The 22,098-nt window shown below is 43.9% G+C and overlaps 1 protein-coding gene across 3 annotated transcripts in view; it reads left to right on the top strand.

The window, feature by feature from the left end:
• The first annotated feature begins 9,021 nt into the window (after nucleotides 1–9,021).
• TP53BP2 (tumor protein p53 binding protein 2) overlaps nucleotides 9,022–22,098 on the top strand; it is a 58,637-nt gene continuing 45,560 nt past the window's right edge. For 2 of the 3 annotated variants that reach the window (XM_058802565.1, XM_058802566.1), the window contains exon 1: nucleotides 10,953–11,151. In XM_058802565.1, the coding sequence (XP_058658548.1) occupies nucleotides 11,125–11,151 (27 nt within the window). In that variant the 5' untranslated portion in view covers nucleotides 10,953–11,124. Of the gene's footprint in view, nucleotides 9,070–10,952; nucleotides 11,152–22,098 lie in introns of those variants that run through there. The other variant, XM_058802567.1, reaches the window with a different exon arrangement.

Genomic DNA, 22,098 nt, shown 5'->3' on the forward strand with positions numbered 1-22,098 from the left:
AAGCGCCACTCCTCAGTTTCACAAGCATTTTAGCCTGACAGGAGTTGGCACAGCCTTTGAAAAGTATGGTGCCAGTCTCCTCAGCGCCTTCAGCAGCTGCTGCTGCTTTGTTTCTCACCAGCAGCGTTGGGTGTCTGTGCTTGACTGGGGAACTGGTGCTGCTGAAGACTGACTTGCCAGAGGAAGTCACTAAACAAATCCTAAGAGTGCTGGTAGCAAAGTGTGTGGGAAAAAGACATCAAATGTTTGGGGAGAATGAGACCTCTTCTTTCAGTACCAGCACCAAGGTAGTGCAGCTTAAAATATTACAGCACTACAGAATTAGCTGCCTGCAGCACCTCTGTGCATTTTTTTTTTCCCAGCCATGCTTCCTCTCTTTGAAGTTTTATCCTAACCCATTTCTTTCACTCTCCCCTCTCCTCAGAAACTCATCTGCAACCTTTCTTAAAAACAAATAAACAAACCAAAACCAACCAACAAACAAACAAAACCCCCAAAACCAAAAAGAGGCATATGGAAAAGAATTAACTTGGGAGCAGGGCAAATGCAAGGGTAAGGCTTTATGTGTGTCATCCTAATGGCACTCCAAAAATGTGTGCTGAAATTAATATTTCCTTTTTGGGAGCAGAACACTGTGTGCCTTGTATGGATCTGGAAGTGTTTTGCTCCCTCCCCTCAACTCATCAATGCTGCTATCTTGTAGCAAGGGTTTTATTCTTGTGCGTGGTTTTCAGACCTGATCTCCTTTCACATGCACCGTCAGCAGTTTAAAACTCTCTCAGGAGAATTCTTTATGAACTTGTGACTTGGCACGTGAAGTTTGGGCTGGCCCTCTGCTGATGCTTTAAAAGGAAGTGGGATTTTTCATCCTACCTAAGCATATAAGATTTCACTTTGCTTCAAGAGAGTGTTTCTTTTTTTTTGTCATATAATTTAGACAATTTCAGTTTTTTAGATACAGCTTTATGTTTAATAAATATAACATGTTTTTCATAACACCAAACAGAATAAATACAATGAACAATATATATTTTTTACTAACTATATAAATAGCTTAACAGTTAATAAGTCTATTTTAGTAAGTTGGGTAATTCTGCTGCCTTCCAGGTTCTGACTCATGTCCTTCCCCAGTGGATCTGGTGTAATTTTTCTGAGCATGCATCACTTTGCATTAATTTGGAAAAACACAGTTCTCATGCACTTTCACAAAACCCCCATTACAGACTCTCCAGTGGATGAACTTTGCAGTTATTTTGGGATACTGTGAAGCCAGAAAACTTGCTAATACTTTCTGAAAGGGATAAAATAAAGTTATGTAGAATCTGTTTGCATATTACATGGCATGTATCATCTTGAAATACCCGTAAATCTTGAAATAGCCATCGTTTTTATTTAACCATGTTAGAATTATGAGCATAGTTGGATTGATGATTTTTTTTAACTTCTCAATGACTCACAAGAAGGTGTTAGGAGAAATGAATTTTTTCACTCCTTTCATGCAAAAATCCACATAATATTTTGATTTATGTTTGGGGGAATGAAATTTGGATTTCTCCATACTCTGGACTACATATTGTGCTCCCAACTGACTGGAGTGTGGTGTGTTCAGGCTGTGAAATTTTACTGAAATTGTGTGGAATGTTTTGGTTGGGCTTTGTATGGAAGCAAGCAACACCAAGAACTGTGATGAAGAGGAAGGAGCCTGGCTCAAACACAAGTCAAGTTGTATCTGTGAGATCTGAGAAAGGAGGAGAAATTAAAGAAAGGGTAGAAAGAGAGAGAGAAGCAGGAGCTAACAAGCAGACATCTGGGAAGTTGGGAGTGGTGGGAAAAAATTAGCAGCAGGGGTTGGAGGTGGAGGAAAGTGTGTAAGTAGGTCAGAACTGTCATGTTGATTAGGAATATTGGAGCACAGAGGAGTAACGTGCTCAGAAACTGATGGCAGGAGCAGAAGTTGGGTGGGAGGAGAACAGATTTGTTTTATTAAGTCAGTGTAATCAATAGAAAAATAGAAAAGCCTTTCCCACACGATGTGTTTCCTTCTCGGGGGCAGCAGCAGTTTGCTCACTTCATGGATATTAGGAATATTTTAAAAAAGATTTAAAAATTTGAAAGAAGTCTGGTCTATTCACACAGCAGTGCTTTCATTCATGCTGGACACTAAGGCAGAGTAAAGTCTTTCTTGCTTAAAGGTCTTTTTGTGAAAGGCATTAAAAATGGAAAAAAAGTAATATTTAAATTTCCCTTGAGTGTGTTGTTAATAAACACAACAGTGTAAATTTGAACACATTAATCTTTCACAGCTGAAACTTTTAATTCTCTAATAGGTAAATGAGTAAATATTGTGGTATGGAGTCAGCTTCAGATATGAATGTAATCCCAGTTTAATTAAATCAATATAAATATTTAACTGGATCCTTTGCTGTTTAATCAGTTGTGGACCCAGTAGTGCTACATGTTGCATAAAAATCTGGTTGAGAAACTGACTCTAAAATCTACATCTGCCCTTTTATTTACTTCTTATACTGTATATTAGGTATCTAAAAGTAATAATATATTGATGTTGAGAGGCAGAAGAATATGATGCTCCATGGGAGATGAGAGGTAGAAGCAAAAGGAAAACAAATAGGAGACAGGAAAACATAAAATACAGTCTCTCTACAGTCTCTCTTTTCTGAACTGAAAGTGTGGGGACCAGACCAATCTTGAGTGGTTTATGTAAGCCAGGCACGTTGCACAGTCAAGCTTTCATCAACTATGTTTTTCTGTTTCAAATTTCAAGAAAAAACTTAAAATGTTTTCATATCCACAGGGAAAATGTCATCTGTAGACACATACTGTATTAATTCTATGCTACTACTAATTAATTCCAAATCAGGTAAACTGATGTACTTGGGGAATAAAAAAAGACAAGGGTTCAGACAAATACCCTTTCTATTTCCTTGTAGTCAGAATACCTCCCCCAGGGAGGGCTGCAGAATCAGCTCCTGGTGGTTACACATCCTCCCTCACACTTGGACTCAGAAGCAACTTTGGTCAACAAACTTAGATAAAAAAATAAAAGGCTTTCATCAGATAACATGACTTTTGCTAATTCTCTGTATTATTCTCTTGCAGGATGTTTGCCATCCCTAGGGCACAGAATTAGTTATCACCATGAGGAAGGGCTCAGTTTTGATGTAAGTTCCAAGGAATTCCTTTAATTTCAGTACACTAGCACGTATTTGCACTATGATAAAGATAATTCAGGGAAGACATCAGCAATGTCTCTGTGTCTCAGAGATGTCAGTTCAGTTTGGTGAAATGCCATAGCCACAACAAACTGCACAAGTAATTTTGATGTCCCCAGGTCTGCCAGGGTTATCTCAAGCAGAGTTTGATATTCTGAGGCACAGGACTATAGCTCTGTGTGAGAAAGTGCAAAGAAGATAGATAAATTAACCATGAGAAGAGGTTTACAAAGATATGGTCTGCTCAGTCCTGCAGTCACTTTATAAAAAAGATATTGTTGAGGGCCTGATCTTGAAATAATTTTATATTTTCTGAAATCCTTCTGGTTTAATTCTCTCTTGACTCCAGAGGAGCTGCTAGCATGAGCTCAGTCTGGCTTCTTGGCAGCTGAGCAATAGGGATGAGGCAACAGTGAAATGGCAGTGTTCATTTAACCCTCCACATCTCCAAACATCCAGCTGGGATGAAGCTCCAGAGTCACTGTGTGGCTCATCAGTGTCTTAAAGTTTCTGGGAAGGAATGGCATTTTGATCACAGAATTTCTGTGTCCAACAGCTGAATATATTTGTGCTTAACAAGCATTTGTTTCAGTTCCTTCCCTGTTTTTCCTCCCTGGCCAGCTCCCCTTTGGGGCTGGGTGAGTGGCTGCAGGCAAGTAAAGCTTTCCCAAATCACTGTAATGGCCCTAAACAGCCTTTTGTTACAGAGGGTCTGCTGTCAGGAGCTGTGCTCAGATCAATTGACAGGGATCCAGAGTGAGGGTAGTGAATGTAATTTGGTTATTGAGAAGAATGGCAGCTGGGTGTGATGCATACAAAACACTGATTTTTGCCAGCCTACATTTTGTTGAAAGATGCTAGGGTCTAATGGAAGAGGAAGTTTCTTTCTCCTCCTTTGAAGACATTGCAGACTTGCTTTAGCTGCCTGGTTGTTCAATTACCTGTGAGGGGAAAAAACCCCACACAGAATTTAAATTACATAGAAAAGACTTTTGAGTGAGGAAATTAGAATTTTCTTCCAGCAAGTAACTTGAGAAGTTGGAGGAGCTTTAGTTAAATAATTCCTTGTTGATCTGGAATAAATTGAAGACTTCTCTTTAAAGTGAGTGATGCTTGTGATATCAATGGCACTTTCTATTTTTAGAGAATCATTCTTTGAAACTGTATTTAAATGATCAGCTTAAGGCCTGAATAGGTTGCAGCAAGATTGATACAAATTTCTGAAGTATTTTCTGAGTGCTGCTGGCTCTGTACAATTATTAGTTTACTGAGTAACATGATAATGTACTTTGTGCAGTGGGTGCATGTGGGACTGTCACAACTTGGATAATGAGGTTATAGTTTACAGAGGATGCAAGTTAAGCAAGAAATAATTTTTAACTAACTTTAAAGTTACAAAGTCTGAACTTTGGTGGTTTAATGCAGTTTCTTATATGCATGACTAGCTCCTACATACAGTGCCCAATGCTGTTTATATTTAGTTTGTGTAGTAGTAAGTGCTATCTCAAAGCAAGGCACCTTCTCTCATGGCTCTGAGTGAGGTAAATGTAACTCAGCTGGTCCTCCTGTTGGGAAAATCTAGATTTGGTTTCAGCTGTGACACAGGAATGTGACAGAATGCAGTTATTTGTTTAGATTTTAAATGGATTTAATCTGAATGTGAATAAGGAAGCATATGTCCCAACCAAAATGGACTTGGTGTGAGCACAAAGCACACACCATCCAAGGAGGGCCCTGATGATGATGATGATGATGATGTTGATGATATTGATATTCTGCATTAAGCATGCCCTCATGTGATAAACTCCCTCAAGAGGCTCATTTCAGCTTCCAGACACAAGTTTAGAGAAGTGGCTTATCTCCAAGGGAAAGGTATGTCTGCTGTACAGCTCCTCAGTGTCCAAGAAAACTTTACACTTAGAGAATGGGCTGACAGAACTTGTGGCAAGCCAGGTTGTTTTAATTTAAAATTTACACATGTTAAATGCTTCTTGATGTGCTGCTTTGAATGCAGCATGGACCAAGAGCTTTTTCTTTGGAAGCAGCCCCGGGAATAACATGGGAATAACATGTTATTCATGCTACAACATCATGCTAGCTGATGTTATTAGCAAATTTCTTAAAAGATTTCATGAATCTTACCTGTAGACTTTGGTATTTGGTCAAGCACTGGAACAGGCTGCCCAGGAAAGTGATGGAATCACTGCCCCAGAAGTGTTCAAAAATGTATATTTATGGCACTCTAGTTGTGAAGGACCTGGCAATGTTGGGTTAATGGTTGGACTTAATGACTTTAGAGGTCTTTCCCAACCTTAATGATTCTATGGTTCTATGAACTAGGGAACTTTATTTTCCAGCTGGGAGATAGACTCAGTAATTTCTGTGTGTTTTCCCCCCAGCTGTTTCTGCTGTAAGGTCTGTTATCTGATGTTTTGAAAACAAATTCAATTGTAGGAATGCAGCATTAAATAGTGGAAATGAATCTAACAACAAGAGGGCAGCTGGTGGATTAGCAGAACTGGATGTAGGTGCTGAAAGTGTTAAACCATCTGTTTTCTCTTCTTTAGCTGCATTTTCTCTTTGTGAGAAAGTTTGACAACACGGACTAATCGAGGTCTTTGTGTTGAATCACTGCCTGGAAAAGCCTTATCTTGAGCTGTCTAAATTAGATGCCAGAATTTCAACATTGCTGGAAAGAATCCAAACTTATGAGGCTGCTGTGCCACAGCCCGATGAGTTTAGGTGAGCAATTCTCTTGGCATGTCCCTTTTTTTTTTTTCCTTTTCTCCACAGCAATCTCAATTCCAAAGTTTTTCCTTCCTTCTGGGCTCTTAAATAATATCCTTGGGGAATTAGAGCTCACAAGTCTGACTTGGTGGAGTTCTAACAGTAGGTGGCAGTGGACAGCAAATCTAACCCAGCTGCCCTCCTGTACCTCTTCTGTTGCTGCTGTTCTCTTGGTTTATGTAAACACCCTCTGAAATTACTGCCTTAGAAGCAGTCTGAGAAACATATTCAGCTTTTTGCTGAAGAATTAAAGGGTTTATTAAAAACAACCGAAAGGTAGAGTTTGGTTTTTTTTTTCCCTCTTTAAATTCTTATGAAATCTTGCAAAAGGAATGTCACCTGATAATCTTCCAAATTTTTGTCAGGAGTGTAAAAGGGGACTTGTCTGGTCTGGAAGTAGTTCTGGGCAGTCTGGTAGAGCAGAGGATGTGAAGTTGCTATTAAAGCTGCTTGGATACAGCACTGAAGGAATTATGTGGGGTTTTGGAATTCTAAGTAGTGTGCTGAGAGCATGAAATACAGCAGTGTTTTTCCAGCCCTGTCCTGCAGATCCCATTGTATGGGAAGATTAATTACAAGAAAAGATGATGCTGTTTATTTCCGCTGATTATCATTACCAATACTGTATGTAATGTCTCTGCTGTGGTTCAGATCAAGTTGATCTCCTGTGGAAATAATAATAATTCTGCTACATTTCTGTTTAGTGGTTTTGTGGACTTATTTTCCTTTCCTTGGATACTTTTCAAGCCATTCCAGGAGTATGAGCTTCCCTTGAACTGATGCCTTGTGAAGACTGATCTAGAACAGAGTTAAAGAATAAAGCAGGGATTTATTAAAAGCCTCAATGGATCCACCTTGGGCAGCACAAGAGCCCAGCCAGGGCTACACCCAAGATGAACCCAAAATGGTCACAAAATGGAGAACCAGTCATGAGGTCTCTCACTTTTATAAGTTCTGGTCTATCAAAATCAGGTGACCCCAATGTCTAGAAATGATTGTCATCGGACTGCAAGGCTTTGGAATGCTGAATTCTCACTTTATTAAAACTATATTATATTACATTATACTATACTATAACTACAAAGAATACTAAAGAAAACTTGTGGCTGTGTCCCAACAGCCAGGACACAGCTTTGAGTGATTGGCCAAGGAAACAAAACAATCCTCAGCAGAATCCAATTGACAAATCACTTCAGGTAAACAATCTCCCTAACACATTCCACATGTGCAAAACAACAGGAGCAGCAAGCAGAGATAAAATTTGTTTTCCCTCAGTGCTTCTCCAGGAAAAAACCTGAGAGAGAATTATGTCTCTGTTCAGAGGCCATGTGAATGCCACATTGGCCCATTAGCATATTTGAGTTAATTGTCCAATTACAGCTTCAGCCAATGAAGTCCCATCCTTCTTGTTTTTCTCTCTTCATTCCACCCTTGTTTATGCTCTTGGGCCTGAGATTTGGATTGGTTGTCTTTGGTCGCCAGCTAGAGAAGGAATTGTTTTGACTACCTACTCTGTGAAGAGAGCTTACTGTTCCCTAATATGAAGCTCAGAACTACACACTAAAGCAGTACAGAATCTGAAAAATAGAAAAGCTGAAACCTGAGGCATCAGAGCCCTTGCTGTGATCACTTCTAGGGAACTGTATGTGGCCTTAGTCAAATGCAGCATGGTCTGCTTAGGCCACCAAAGGTAGTGGGAGCCAGGGAAAAGGTGCAGAGCTTCAGCTGTCTGTGCCATTGGCTCCAGATCCTGTGGATCTCCTCTCCTCTTCCATTTTCTGACAGCTCTGTGTGTGCAGGGCTGGGAACTGCTGCCCCTTGCCAATGCTCCAGTGCATGACTCAGTTATCTCCTACTGTCGACACTCTGGAGGGTGAAGCTGTGCTCAGAAACCCTCCCATATTTCTGCCCTCTCTGGGGGAACCGTCAGCTCTCTGCTGATAACCCAAGAAGTCTGTTCTGGAATTAATAACCTGTTGTGAGAAATTCATGCCATGCTTCTCTGGTGAAATCATGTCTGAGTAGCTGTGAGAGGCAGGAATGAGGCAGGAATGAGAGGTGCTCTAGGGAGGGTGGGCAGTGCTGCTGAGATAGGCATGGGCACAAGGGCTGTGACCTGCAAACCTGGCCAGCACTGTCCCCTCTGCTGGAGAGGAGCTGGGATCTTCATGCCAGGCCAGATGGCACTGAGAGCCCTCACTGCAGTGTGTGAGTCACAGAGCCTGCACAGAGCTGGAAATAAAGACCTGTGCACCCCTTGGAGCTTCATTTCCTTAGCAGGGATGGGGTTCTGTGTGGATGATGTCAAAGTAAAGCTTGAGCCAAAAGAGACTTCTGTGGATTGGCCTGCAAAAGGCTTGCGCTAGCAAAATGTGGCTACCTCACACACACACTCATCTGAAACACCTTTTCTGCTTGATTTTTACCTAACCGTTTCCAGGTTTATTTTACAAGCTTAAAATTGTTATTTTAATATTCTAATTATTAGAGTTATTTGTGTCTGTATTTAGGGAGTACATGAAAAGATCACACTCCTGATTTTACCCCTTACCAACTACATGCTTCTAAAAATTCAGCAAGTGTGACCGTGTTCACAGAGGTCTCAGGATGAGGGAAGAGATGACGATCTGACTCCATGTTTCAGAAGGCTGATTTATTATATTATGGTATATATTATATTAAAACTATACTAAAAGAATAGAAGAAAAGATTTCCTCAGAAGGCCAGCTAAGAATAGAATAAAAAAGAATGATAACAAAGGCTTGTGACTCGGACTCTCTGTCCGAGCCAGCTGACTGTGATTGGCCATTAATTACAAACATCCAACATGGGCCAATTACAGATGCACCTGTTGCATTCCACAGCAGCAGATAATCAATGTTCACATTTTGTTCCTGAGGCCTCCCAGCTTCTCAGGAGGAAAAATCCTAAGGAAAGGATTTTTCATAAAAGATGTATGTGACAAGCAGGAATTTGCAGAATCCTTGGCTGGAGTGTGTCCAAAGAGGGACAACAAAGCTGGTGAAGGGTCTGGAGCATCGAGGCTTCTGAGGTGGGACTAGGGGTGTTTAGCCTGGAGAAAAGGATAATCAGAGGGACCTCAATGTGCTCTACTGAAAGCAGGTTGTAGCCAGGTGGGAGTCGTTCTTTTCTCTCGAGTAACAAGAGACAGAGCAAGAGGACACGGCCTCAAGTTGCACCAGGAGAGGTTTAGATTGGGTTTTAGGAAAAATGTCTTTATTGAAACGAATAACTCAAAGGGTGCCCAGGGAAGTGAGGGAGTCACGCTCCCTAGCCGTGTTCAGGGGACACGGGGATGTGGTGCTCAGGGACGCGGTTTAGTGGCAGACGTGGCACTGCTGGGTTAATGATTGACCTCGATGATCTTCCTAACTCAGTGATTCATTACTCTGCGATCCTAAGAATTTCAGTTCTCCATTGCCACTTGCTTTCACCTGTAACATTTTTATCCTGTGATATAAATCTAAAGTCTGAGATGTTAAAAATCCAGCAAATGAAGACTTTGGCTTTGTAAGTGGCTTTGTAAACCTTCTGCGCGTAGGTTGACCCATGCATGCGGGCACCAGAGACGCGAATCCGGAAAGAGCTGGGATTCCCAGATCCCGCTCATCCGGCGGGATACCGGCGGGGTTTGGGGTGAGGGAAGCCCTGTCCCCCAGCAGTGCGGCTCCGTGCTCGGTCCGTCCGAGGCAGCAGCCCCGGGGCCAGGCGCGTTTGCCGCCGGGACAACGGCGGAGCCGCTGCCCGGGACGCGGCCGGGGCGGGCCGTGACGTCACGGCGTTGCCGGGAGACACCGCGCTGTGTTCGTGAGGCGCCCAATGGGAGCCCGAGTAGGTGACGTCATGCTGGGGGCGGCGCCTCCTCCTTGGCCGGCCGTGGCGCGGGGGCGAGGAGCGCGGGGAGTGGGGGGGATGCGGGAACGGCCCCGCGATCGGGATAAGCACGGCCCGGCTCGGCTCGGCCGGGATTTTATCCCTCCTGCAGCAATATTATATTAAACAGTGCTTGCTTACCGCCCTGCAGTTCCTGCGGGAAGGGGCTCTCAAAGCTCCTTTAATACTCTCAAAGTTTCTTTATTGCTTTAGAAAAATAGTTGTTTGTATACAAATTAGGTTCGTGTTTTGCTCTTCCTTCATCTGGGAACTTCTAATCCCCTCCGCTTTCATCCTGCCTAATTACTACGAAGATTTTAATACGAGTAGGTAAAACAGATGGGGCTGGCTTTCCTGGCCAGAGAGCCCTGTAACGGTGCCGATTGAATGAATATACTTTTTTCCCCCAAGCCTTGCGTGAGCTTCTCAAGTGCTGCTAGCAAAGTGCCTGGGTTTGAAATGGGTGTCCTGCACACTGCTCCAAAGAAGGGAGAACTTGTTCTCTCCACCTCTTAAATGGGTGCAAAAGATTCGTGGGGATGGTTTTTGTCATCTTAGTGAGGTTTGACCAAAAATAACGAAAAAAAATAAAACGTGCATCCGGCAGGGATGCTCCATTGACTGCGTAAGCGAGGAGCTAAAAGGCATCTGTAGGACGGTCCGTGTGAGGCACAGGGACTGCAGGGGCTCGCAGGTCAGGCTAGGGGAGGCTCTGCTGTGACCTTGGCCGGTGGCTTCCACCGCGCTGCCGATGCAGGGCGAACCGCGCTCCGTGTGCCCCTGCCCTCCGTGGGGCCCCGAAACCCGCGCGTTCCGAGCGCCGTGCCGGAGCGGGTGACCCGCAGGGACTACCACGGACCTCGTAATGTCACAGGCCCGCTGAGTGCCGAGCCCGGGGCGCTCTGACCTCCCTCACGGAGCTCCGGGCCGGCAGCCCCGGCGGGGGCAGGAGGTGGGCCGGCCCCTCCCGGGGGTGGGCGGCGGGCGGGGCGCGGCGGCTCCTCCTCGCCGGGCCGTGGTTAGTTTCGGAGCGGAGCCGGGGGTGGAGGCGGCGGCGGGAGAGCGGCTCCCGGTGGGAACAAAGCGGAGGCTGGGCCGAGCTGAGCCGGGTGCCTCCCGCAACAGGTCGTCCCGGCAGCAGCAGCGCAGCCCCTCCGCCCCCCCGGGCCGCCGCTCCCCGCTCCGGGTGGCGGGGCCGGCACCGGCCGCCCCCATGCGGTTCGGCTCCAAGATGATGCCGGTGAGTCCCGGGCCGCGGCCAGCGGAAAGTTGGAGCGGGGCAGCGGGAGGGAAAATGGATCCTGCGGCCGTGGAGGGGGGCGGGAGGCGACTCTCCTTCCCTCCGGCGTTCCCTGCCCGCCTTCCCTCGCTCGGTCCGGGCTCCGCGGCCGCGCAGGGGCTTCCCCTCCCCCTCCCAGGTTTTCCTTTTCTTCCTCTTTCACGCCGGGATCAACTTGTTAGACGGGCCCGCTGGAGCCGGGCCAGGCCGGAGGGGCCGCGGGGCCTCGGCAGCGGCGCGGGGTGGAGGGGGGCCCGCAGCGCCCGGGGCTTCTCCTTCGGCCGCTGCTGGGGGATACGGCTGGGATGAGGCTTCCCCGCCCTCCCGCGGGCTGGTGGGCACTTCGCCTGGATCCTGCTTTCTTCTCTTTTTCTGTTTGCTTGGTTGGGTGTTTTTTTTTTTTTTTTTTTTTTTTTTTGTAATGGTACGAAGTTCTCAAAGTTGGTTTGAGCTGTGCTGTTTCTGGGGGTTTGTGTGGTTTTGCCGTGCAGTGCCCGGCTGCCGGAGGAGGAAGATGGAGCCCGCGTTGTTTGCGGTGCGGAGCTCTCGGGGCAGGTATTCCCCACCTCCCCGACAGAGTTTCGGGAGCTCTTGGCGGCGGTGTGTGCTAAACCTGCCCGGCTCTGGAAGGTGGCTCTGTTATAACACTTTCAAAGGGCACACGGAGCACCGCCTCCTCTGAGGAGTTTTGCCATGAATTTTAAAACTGCTCCGTTTTTGTCAGTTGCAGTTTTCCTTAGTTTCCAGCGCAATACATGCGAAAGCGGTGACGTAAAATAGTTTCCTTTGAAGGTACACCTGCCACTAAATCCCTGGGTTTAGTGGCAGGGATGCCCCGTGAAATCCATATTCTATTGTTCTGGTAGACTGGAGTATGTACAGAAAATCCTGACGAGCTTAATACCTATTTAGTCCTAGCTGTGGGTGCTTTCAAGTGTGCTCTCTACCATCCTCCCCCGGGCGGTGTGGCCTGTCTTACCGAGTAGCTTTGCACGCATAGGTGGTTCTTTCAACAGCATTCTTGTATTAAAGATTATTTCTAGTTTAACTCTTCAAGGAACTGACTGAAGCAATCAAAGGAGCTGTAGTGAAAGGTGAAACTGGGAATCCGTGCTGGAAGGATGTGGGTGTTTCAGGCAGGCTTGTTTTGCTATAGGTGTGAGGTTCTTCCTCTGCAATTAGGAGGAAATAATGAGCGATAATTTGATCTCGCAGAACACTAGAGAAGGCTGGGTGACGATTGCTCTGGCTAATGAGGGAGGAACAGACACAATATGAGCCCAACTAGATTAAATAGTCAGTGTGTTGTCTGTCAACAGTGGTGTTGTCTGCCTGTAAAAACTTAGGAAAACAAGCAGTAAATATAACAAGGTGTTGATTCAATCCATGTCAAAACTGAGCTAGGTAAGCGCCCTCGTATATCAGTGAAATCTTCAAGAGATGCTGTTGCTGGCGAGTTCCTCGTCACTGAGTTCAAATAAAGGAGAAAACAAACAGGCGCAGCCTTATCCCATCAGCGTTCGCAGGTGACAAGTTCCAGAGTATGCATTGCCCCGGTGGCTGCGACTTCTCTTTGGTTGATGACTCAACTCATTAGGGATTCTGGTGTTTCACACGTAAATAAAGGGGTGAATACGGCCTTTTCACATTGTGTTTACTGCGAATAATGAAAGGATTGTGAGGGTTGATAAGTGGCTTAAGGAATAAAAATGTAAGTATTTTGAGAATTAGGACTTTTAATTCAGCTTAAAAAGCTTTTCTCCAGATTTCCTCATTGTCTTTTAGGTAATAATAAAAAAACCTCTCATTTTTTCAGATAAAAAAAAGTTTGAGATGGGCAGAGAGGGAGGGTTGGAAAAAGAGAGGGAACAGGACATGAGGGCTTTTTTATTTGTTCAGTAGTGCAGTGTTCATAACTTCAGTATCTTTTTCTTCATTGTTTGTATGAGAAGTAGTAGGCTGGCCCTAAACCATCTACAAAATGCTTTGTTTCTTAACAATTTAAGATGTCTCCTTCTTTTCCCCACCCTACAAATAAAATAATCTCTATATGATTTTTAACTCTCAGCTCCAGGTCCATCTCCTGTGCTCCAGAAGAGAGCGTGGGCAAAGGATTAAACAACACAGTTTGTTCCCCAAGTGGGAAGTACAGGCAACGTGAGCCCAGCCAGGAATTCACCTCTGAGCAGCTGCCAGGGAAAAGCTGGGAAATTGCTGTAGCAGCACAACTACTCATGCTCTTGGGAGACTACCCTGAAATAGGAATGTTTTCCTTGTGGTAATGACAGATAGGAGCTGAACTGCTGCTGTAACCATATGTGAGGGCAGTGGGACTGAAAGTCTGCAAGAGGCTGTGCTAAGAAGTAATTTGTGTGTAGCTGTACTGATGAAGGTAATAACAGGGTTAATGCTGGCAAGCTGTGAGAGGTTGTCTCACCTTTCATCTGTGAAGGCTTGTGGGAGTGTGACTGGTACTGTTAAGCAGTGAAAAGGAGCTGGAAACGCTTTCTAAAATAGCATATTTTTCCACAGCATAATTGGTATCTCTCCTTTTATTTTACATTATTACCCTAAAAGGAGTATGTATTGAGAAATAATTTGGGTCATTATGCATGCTGGATAAATGTTTTGGTTTGTTTTTTTTTTTTTCCCTGTCATGAATGTGGGATGTGGTAGATTGAGCTACCCTTGAATACCCAGAGAATTATTAGATCAACCCCCTTTGGTCTAGATAATTATTAATTTTTCAATTTGAATTATGTGCATTGGTTCCTGGGGCCTCTTGAAACTGGAATGGATCCAGACCCAGAGCTGTATTGTTAGGGACTAACTTGGCAAACTGGAGAGCACTTTAATTCCTTTGTAAGTTTTGCCTTCTATCATCAGAAATGACTGAAATGTCTGACACCCGAGTTCTTGATAACCACATGTTCTTTTCTAATCAAGTTAAACTTTCAAGTGTAACTTGAAAGCTGCAACTTTGATACCCCAAGGAGTAGTGCTTTCCTTCTGAAGTCTAACATCTTGTCCAAGAGATCTTCATGGAGTTGCCACATCCAGTGGGCACTTCAGGTACATATTTTGACTGCAGAATGCTCACTAGTTTGTGGATATCTCTACATTTCACCTTTAAAAAAACCCTTATTTAAAAATTAAAGCTGTTTTGCAGCTAATTGGAGCTGCTGTATGGATTCTGAGTTAGTGAGGTAGTCTGTCTCTGGGAATTTTTGTAGGAGGCACTTCTCTGGTAGTTTAACTAAAGAACTTTTAGCAGAAGTGAATCTCTTGTGCTTTGTAATATAAGCAGCTGTAAGTTTATAAACAAACTGACCCCCAGCAGAGTTTGAGAGGAATAAGTGAGCTGTAGGATCTCAGTGCTGTTCCTGTGGTCTTTTAATTATTTATCTCTGATCGTGTTTATCAGTCATTAACACTGTTTTCCTTGGCCCCTTTCATGGATTTCAGTGCAGGAATGGGGTTTCAGGCTGAGCTCTTCAAAGAGTATGCTGTATATCTTCATCTAATTGGAGGATTTAGTTTATTAAGTGTTCTTTTAACTGAATATCCTCTTAATGTTAATAATTTAAAAGTTTTAATGCTATGTTCAAACACTTTAATATGGTACTCAGTGTTTAAGTATTCTGTCTAGAATGCTAAATAAAGCTTAGGTGATTGTTTTGCTGGGCTGTCTTAGCTCTAAACTTCTCAAACCTCTTGGACCTCCCTTACAGACTCTGACCTGTTGTTATAAAAAATAGAAAACACTGCCTTGAGGTTCCCAGAGTGCTCTTTTTCTTTTTCCCCTCCCTTTGCTTCATGCTGTTACAACAAGATATTTTTTACTTTTTCTTTTTTTCTCCTGTTCAGTGAATAATTGTTCCTGGAGTAGTTTTAAATGCATTTATTTTCTCCTATGTAGTTTTTAATATCATAGCACTCTACCTGCAATTTGTGTTCTATTACACAGCAGTGTGTTAATATCTTTGTTTCTTTGTGTGGCTTTTATCAGACATGGGGGAAGGGCAATATTACAGATTCATACCTGATCAAGCTGTGGTGACCATGGGAATAGTTAGTGATGCCTCTTCTGATTTGTTGAACAGTTCAGGGGCTGAGTGCCTTGTGGGGCTCTTGCATTTACACTTTTGAGGGCTAATATGCTGTCATGAAGTTTGGGATGGATGGATAAATCACAGAATTTTGTTTTGTCTTCTCCTTCCTAGTGTTGTCAGAAGGGATCTCTGCTTTTTTGGGGAGCAGATCTCCTTTGTGGCATTAATTTATGTCACCCTGGTTTTCTAGGATTTTCTAAGCCTTCTGATGTTGACATTCTTGTAGTGAACTTTCCCACACACTTTTTCTGTAAACAACTCATTGTTTTTCATTCCTTTTGGAGGAAGAGAGATTTGATGGACTGTTGGTTTGACCTGTGGCATTGCAGAGGTGGTACTGTCACCTTCCAATCCACCGTCACCCTTGTAAAACTATAAATAGTGGAGTCAGAGAATAAAACTTTTCCTTTCACCTGAAAGCGGTGTGTGCCTGTGTCCTTTCGTGTCGATCGGCGACAAATTTACATGCAAGTCAGTTGGACTTTAAAAAGGCAGGTATAAAGGTTATTTCCACAGAATAAACTAGTGGCATGGCAGTGTGCCTAGCATTCCTTTCAAATTATTGATGGAGAAACTCTTGAGAGCGCTCTGTTTGCCTGGCCCTGTCCCTGTCAGCAGCCTGCCTTGGGGACAACTCTCTGCCTCCTGTGTGTGTTATGGAGCTGGTTTAATTACTGCACAGTCCTGCCTTGCTGCCACACAGCCTCCCTGGTGGCTAACCCTGGCAAGATGGGCTCAGGCTGCCTGCTGTGGCTTGGTGGCGCAGCTGAACAAGGACTTCTTGCCTCCTTGCCCTTCCTTCCCTTCAAAGGAACAGCCAAGATCCTCTTAATGTCTGGGCTTGTGAAATGTGAGAGGTACTCGGTGCTCTGGGAACTGGAGGATGCTCCTATTCAGGAGGTAACGAGCAGATAAATCTTCTCTTTGCTCTATTTTATTATCTTGAGGCCTGGTTTCTGTCAGCTTAGTCACTTGTGAGTCAGGCAAAGTCTTTTTGATGTTCAGTTCCCAAACAGAGGGATGATACTGTGAGTAAAGGTCACCAGAAATCCTGGACATCACGTGAAGTGTGTTTAATTATCTTAGTCACTACTGCTTCACTGGTTTAGAGGTTTCAGACTTGTCTGTGGAACATGAAAGACCTGAAGTGTTGTTTAAAACAGCGTTGGATAACTTGCTGCTGTTTGGGATAAATGTTCATGGGGAGGGAACAGTGAGCTGGGACAGAGCAGCAACTGTGGCTGACGTGTTAAAGGGCACAAAGTTGTCTTCTGCTGTTGCTGTTTGCATTTAGTTAATCATTAATGTTCAGGATCTTGCTGCTGCTGTTTAGGGTTAGTCATGCACTTGTACTCATTGGGTGTTTCACCAGAGGGATGGGATTACATGGATGTTGACCCCACTGGTGTTTTAAGGATGAACCCTTTGGGTTTTGTTTCTGTGGTGTTAATACCAAGAATTTTTTTGCTGAGCTGGTGATGTAGTTTCTGTACAAATTGATTCTATACTGCTGTGATGCTTCCTGGTCTTAATCTGATATGAACCTTTGATAAATGGCTGTGTGCAGTGCTCTACCTTTTACTGGTGTTTATTTTTAAAAGAAAGATTAGAGGAAAACTTAGTGCATTTGTCTAGGGTTTTACATTGTTTTAAAACTTTTTTCATGTGTTTATTTCATGCTTCTGCAAAGTAAAGCGTAGCCATTTTAAAATCAAGCTTGTACTGCAGTTATCACTTAGTGTGTTCTCTTGATAATAGAATTGATTCCTTTATCTGCAGTGTACCTGGGTGATAATACCCAAACTCATGTAAAAACATGGACATGTTCCCACAGAATTGACAAGAAGGTGACTTTAAAGGTTCTGACATTATTGAGTTATTCTGTATCAAACATTTGATCTGTAAAATGCAAACTGCTGTGGATCATAACTGTGGATAAAGTGAGCAGAACCTTCAGGGAGGTTGAGCCATTTGTTAGAGATCATGCAGTGAGCTCAGCCTGGGTTGTGGAGGACTTGTAGAGTCAAACTAACTGGGGCATTGTGGTGCAGCTGGAATACAGGTCTGTCATATCCAACATCAGCATTTAAATGATTTGCAGGGTTAATCACAAGCGGGGAGAGAACTCTGGTGGTAATTCATTGTGTTCCATGCTTGAGAATGGGCCCTGAAAGAGATGCTTCTTCACAAATCCTTTAAAATACATAAAATAAATATTCTTGTTTCACTGTTTAAGATGTATCTTGGATAAGAAGCAGTGTGTGGGTTTCATGTTGTTTTTTTGTTGAATAAGTTAGATTTTCCTTGTCATTTGCTACTTCTACATTATGAAACTTAACTACTTAAGGAGTAATTTAGATCTAAGTTTAGATTACTGATTTTCCTCTATTTCATTAGGGTGTTAAATCCCATTGTTTGTTTCAATTGAAAGCTAAGGAAGAGTCTCTGGAATTGTGTATTTTTCTTATTTAATTTTCCTTCTGTTATTTAAAAGAGTAAAAATATATATTTTTTAATGTATTTGAGCTGTGTTCTGCACCAAACCACAGTAGCTCCAGTGCAGCACCAGCCTGTAAGTGAACAAGGAGCTGGAAGGCTCCACATAAGCACTGCTGTAATTTATCCTTCTTGCATTCTCAAGGTGTTGAAGGCTTCACCTTCTACAAGGTGACTGTCCCTTTCCTGAATTTCAGTAGCCACAGGCCTCTTCAGCAAGACACAGGAATCTCACCCTCCTGTTCCTTAGTTTTGCTGAACAAAGCTGAAGTTGTGCAACTTGGCTGGGCTAGCAAATAATATGAATTTAGAGGAGGGATTTTACTCCCTGTAGCTGGGTCTCTTACTCAGCTGTTTGTCATACCTGTGCACAGTTATAACTTGCTTATTTCCCTGCTGCCTGAGTGGTGGCTTGTCTAGTGCACTTTCTCCTTTTTTTAGGAGTGTGCACAGACCTTTTTCACTCTGCTCTCTCAGTATTTGCTGTGCTGAATGCAGAATCTTACCTAGGTCAGTATCTGAATCACACAGAGCAGTGATTTGTGGAGGGATAGAGTGTAAGAGAATAGTGCAGAAGGTAATTTCACACCTGAGGAGTTGCAGCTGTACCAATCACCAAAGATTAGGAACAGGCCACAGCTGTGTCCAATAATGATGAGTGCTACAAAAGAGTGGGTTAGCTGGGTGAGGAGAGAGTTGGAGTTTGTTGGCTGTGCTGTGAAGGAGTCAGTGCTGTGAGGAGCTGCCCATGAGAACTCACCAAGAAGGTATGGGGCTTTTGCAATAAGATGACATCAGTGATTGTTAGCTCCTGCCTGATTTCTCCAGACACATGAAACCTTTTCCTGCCATCTTTGGATATCCTAAGCCAGGGAAGACCCTGCAAAGGATGGCATTCCTAGAATTTGTTAGAGCTTCTCTGGTCTCAGCTGTAGTACAGCTGTGTGTCTCTCAATGTAATCAAGTGTTCAGGAGAAGCTCATTCCATAGCAGGGAATGACTGATTTCTGGCTGTAGTGGAGTGAGGGAGGTGTCACTGATTCTGAAAGATGGAGTGGGAGTGCAAGGGACCAGGCAAAATGGACCAGACCTCCCAGGAGAATGGCAGGGAGCTCTCCTGTGAAATACCAAGGTGGCAGAGGGACTCTGCCATGCCTCATGTCCAGGCTGTGTTCCTGAAGTGTTGCTGTCCTGTCGTGCTGCCCTGTGCCTTCTCCATGCTGCATCTTCCAGCCTTTTGAGAGCAGATTCTGCTGCAAGGGAAGGTCTGTGCAGGGAAGCCATGGGCACAGCACTCTGTGCTTCTTGCCTCTGCACTCGTGTCCCTCTGTGCTGTCCTTAGGTCTTGCCCACAAGGCCCTTATCAGAGTGATTTACCAGTGTTGCAGAAAAACATTGTTATTTAGGGCACTTCTCTTGCAAATAGTATTTAGCAGTGTTGGCTAAGAGAAGGTTTTCTACCTCCAGGGAAGCTGAATGAGCAGCCAAGTAGTACCAGGCTGAAAGGGACAACTTCTGAATCTCTTGAAGCGAGAGGAGCCTGGCATAATATGAATGTTATTTGTTTAAACTCTGCTCTGTTTAATTCATTTAAAATAGGTGTAACATCACCTAAGCAACCACCATTCTGTACAACACTGTGTTGTTTACTGTCATGACTTTGGTGACAACCTGCAAAGCCAAAAGCCACCCAGCAAGCTCTGCTGCCTTGCCCTGCTGAACTGTTGTCCCTTCACTTCTCAGTTGTGTCTGCACAGAGCTGCTATTGCCTGGAGAGAGCTGTGGGGAGTGAGAGCACTTAAATAAAACCTGTCAGACAGTGATCAGCTCTACAATCTGCCACCCTTCTGCAGTGTCTGGTGGAGTGCCTGAATGTTTGGGATACAAGTTAAAATGTGTAGAGCTCCACAGGAGGAAAGGTTGGATCAAGCAGGTTGCTTGGGCTCATGGGCTGACTGAAGGGAACAAGATTTCTCCTTTGCAGTTCTGCTGGAGTTTTACATATCCTGTTACTGTAAAGTGCTTGGCTGAGACTGTCTGGCCATTCATCATTTCTGCTGTTGGACTAGCCCCACTGATCCCTTTTAACCTGCAAAATAACAACAAAAATCCATCTGTTGTGTTGCAAATGCTCAGTGTGTCCTCTCTGCCAACCGAATGGCTGCTGCTTTAGTTGCTCATGACTTCTGTGTGTTGCAGCCCAGAAGTAGGACAAAACTCCTCCTTTATGGCTTTGAATAATAATAATAATAATCAGCTGTTGTCACATAGGTGTGATCACCAAGCACAGGCATTTGTTGCTGGCCAGCTTTGGCATGGCTGGTGGCTGTGTTGGTTGTCTGCAGTGCTGTGTGTCCTGGATGTGACAAGTGAAGGTCATTGCCATGCAGCAGGGGTGTGTACCCACCCAGAGCTGGTGGTGAGCTGGGAAGGGCTGCCCTTCTGCAGAGGTGTGGTGTGACATTACACCTAATAAATTTAATAGTAGGATGCTGCTCAAATGGATGGTCTTGTTCCTTTGGTTTTCATCCACACCCAAAGCCACGTGGTTTTTGTAGCTTCCCTTGAATTTAGTAAGGACCTGAGTGATGGTTTGTAGCAAATAAAGGCAAAAAGGAGCTAAAAACTTCCATGGTGGAGGTGATTTGTCATGGGGCTGTGCAATCAGAAATAATGTGGATTTGGGAGGGTTTTGGTGTGCCTCAGCTCTCCATTGGGGAGCAGTCAGATGATACCTTATCCTCTTCCTACCCTTATGGTATTTACAAGGAATGCCCCAACAAAGCAGGAATGAAACATCTGACTCCATGTTCTCAGAAGTCTAATTTATTACTTTATAGTACTACATTATATTAAAGAATACTATACTAAATTATACGAAAGGATACTTACTGAATGCTAAAAAGATAATTATGAAAACTCGTGACTCTTTCCAGAGTCCCAACACAGCTTGGCCCCAATTGGCCAATGAGTCAGAACAACTCACACCAGAATCCAATGAAACAATCACCTGTGGGTAAACAATCTCCAAACACATTCCACATGTGAGCACAACACAGGAGAAGCAAATGAGATAAGAATTGTTTTCCTTTTCTCTGAGCCTTCTCAGCTTCCCAGGAGAAAAATCCTGAGTGAAGGGATTTTTTCAGATAATGTGAATGCCACACTCTCCCTTGAGAGTTGGTAATACAGGGGAATTTCTGCACCATCTTTGTGTGTTGTCACTCATTTCAAGAATTAAATTGGACTAACAAAAACATAGCATTTACTCTGGTGATATTTAGAAGATGGAGCAAGGAAGCCTCTACATTGTAATAGCAAATATGTAGGAAGACAGAGCAGATTTGGAAAGTGATAAATAGGTACACTGTTGTGCTGTGTGGTCTGAAATTGCTAGTTTGGGTTGGTTTGGTTGGTTTTTTGCTTGTCCTGCAGGTAGATGGCTGAAGAGCACATTCTGGAATTGGAGCACAAAGGAGATGTCAGCCCAGGCTGTGATGGGCTAAAATGCTTTTGAATTTACCACTGTAGTAATGCATTTTAGGGTACCAGACTGGTCAGCTTGCATCACAGAACAGCCCAGTGTATCCTGTGACTTTTCCTGCACTGGGATTAATCTGTGTGGTTAAATATGTCATTGTTTCAGCTGCCAGGAATGGTGTGTCCTCTGACCTACCTGTGTGTGTCATGAGTGTTTTGGTTTGGAGTGTTTTATGGAGGTAGGACACAGGTTTTGACAGCTGTTTTCCTGGAGGAGTGACTAATACAATGTGTTTTCGGCAGTGTTTGGCACAGAGCTCTGTGAAGTTGCTGGGTTTGGAGTAAATGAGTGTTCTGTGCTTTTTTTTTTTCCCTGACTTGCTGCATGATTTGTTTTGTCTTGCTGTTACATCACAAATCTTCTGCTCTCTTGTTCTTTTCTTTTTTTAATACCATTTTAGATACGTTGACTCACAAAAAAAGAAATTCCTCTCTTCTGCTTCCATACCCTGCCCTCCCCTATAGGTGCTCCCACCAGCACAGCCCCCTGGTATCAGTAAATAGAATTTAAGTTATAAATGTGCTTGATATATGGGTAGGCGCTTGCTGTATGATAAATGTGACTTTGCCTTGTGTCTTCTGGTGGGCTGAGGTAGAGCTGCTTCCTGGTGTGAATGCTGATTGTCTTTTTATTGGTAGATTATTACAAATTGGCAGAAAAAGCAGAAAAGGAGAGTTTTTAAACCCAGGAAGAGTTGGTGTCTTAGGCAGTGGGAGGTGTGGTGTGGGCGGGAAAGGTGCCAGATCCTGTGATAGCCTG

The sequence above is a fragment of the Ammospiza caudacuta genome, chromosome 3 (assembly GCF_027887145.1).
Source record: "Ammospiza caudacuta isolate bAmmCau1 chromosome 3, bAmmCau1.pri, whole genome shotgun sequence".
Classification (NCBI taxonomy): Eukaryota; Metazoa; Chordata; class Aves; order Passeriformes; family Passerellidae; genus Ammospiza; species Ammospiza caudacuta.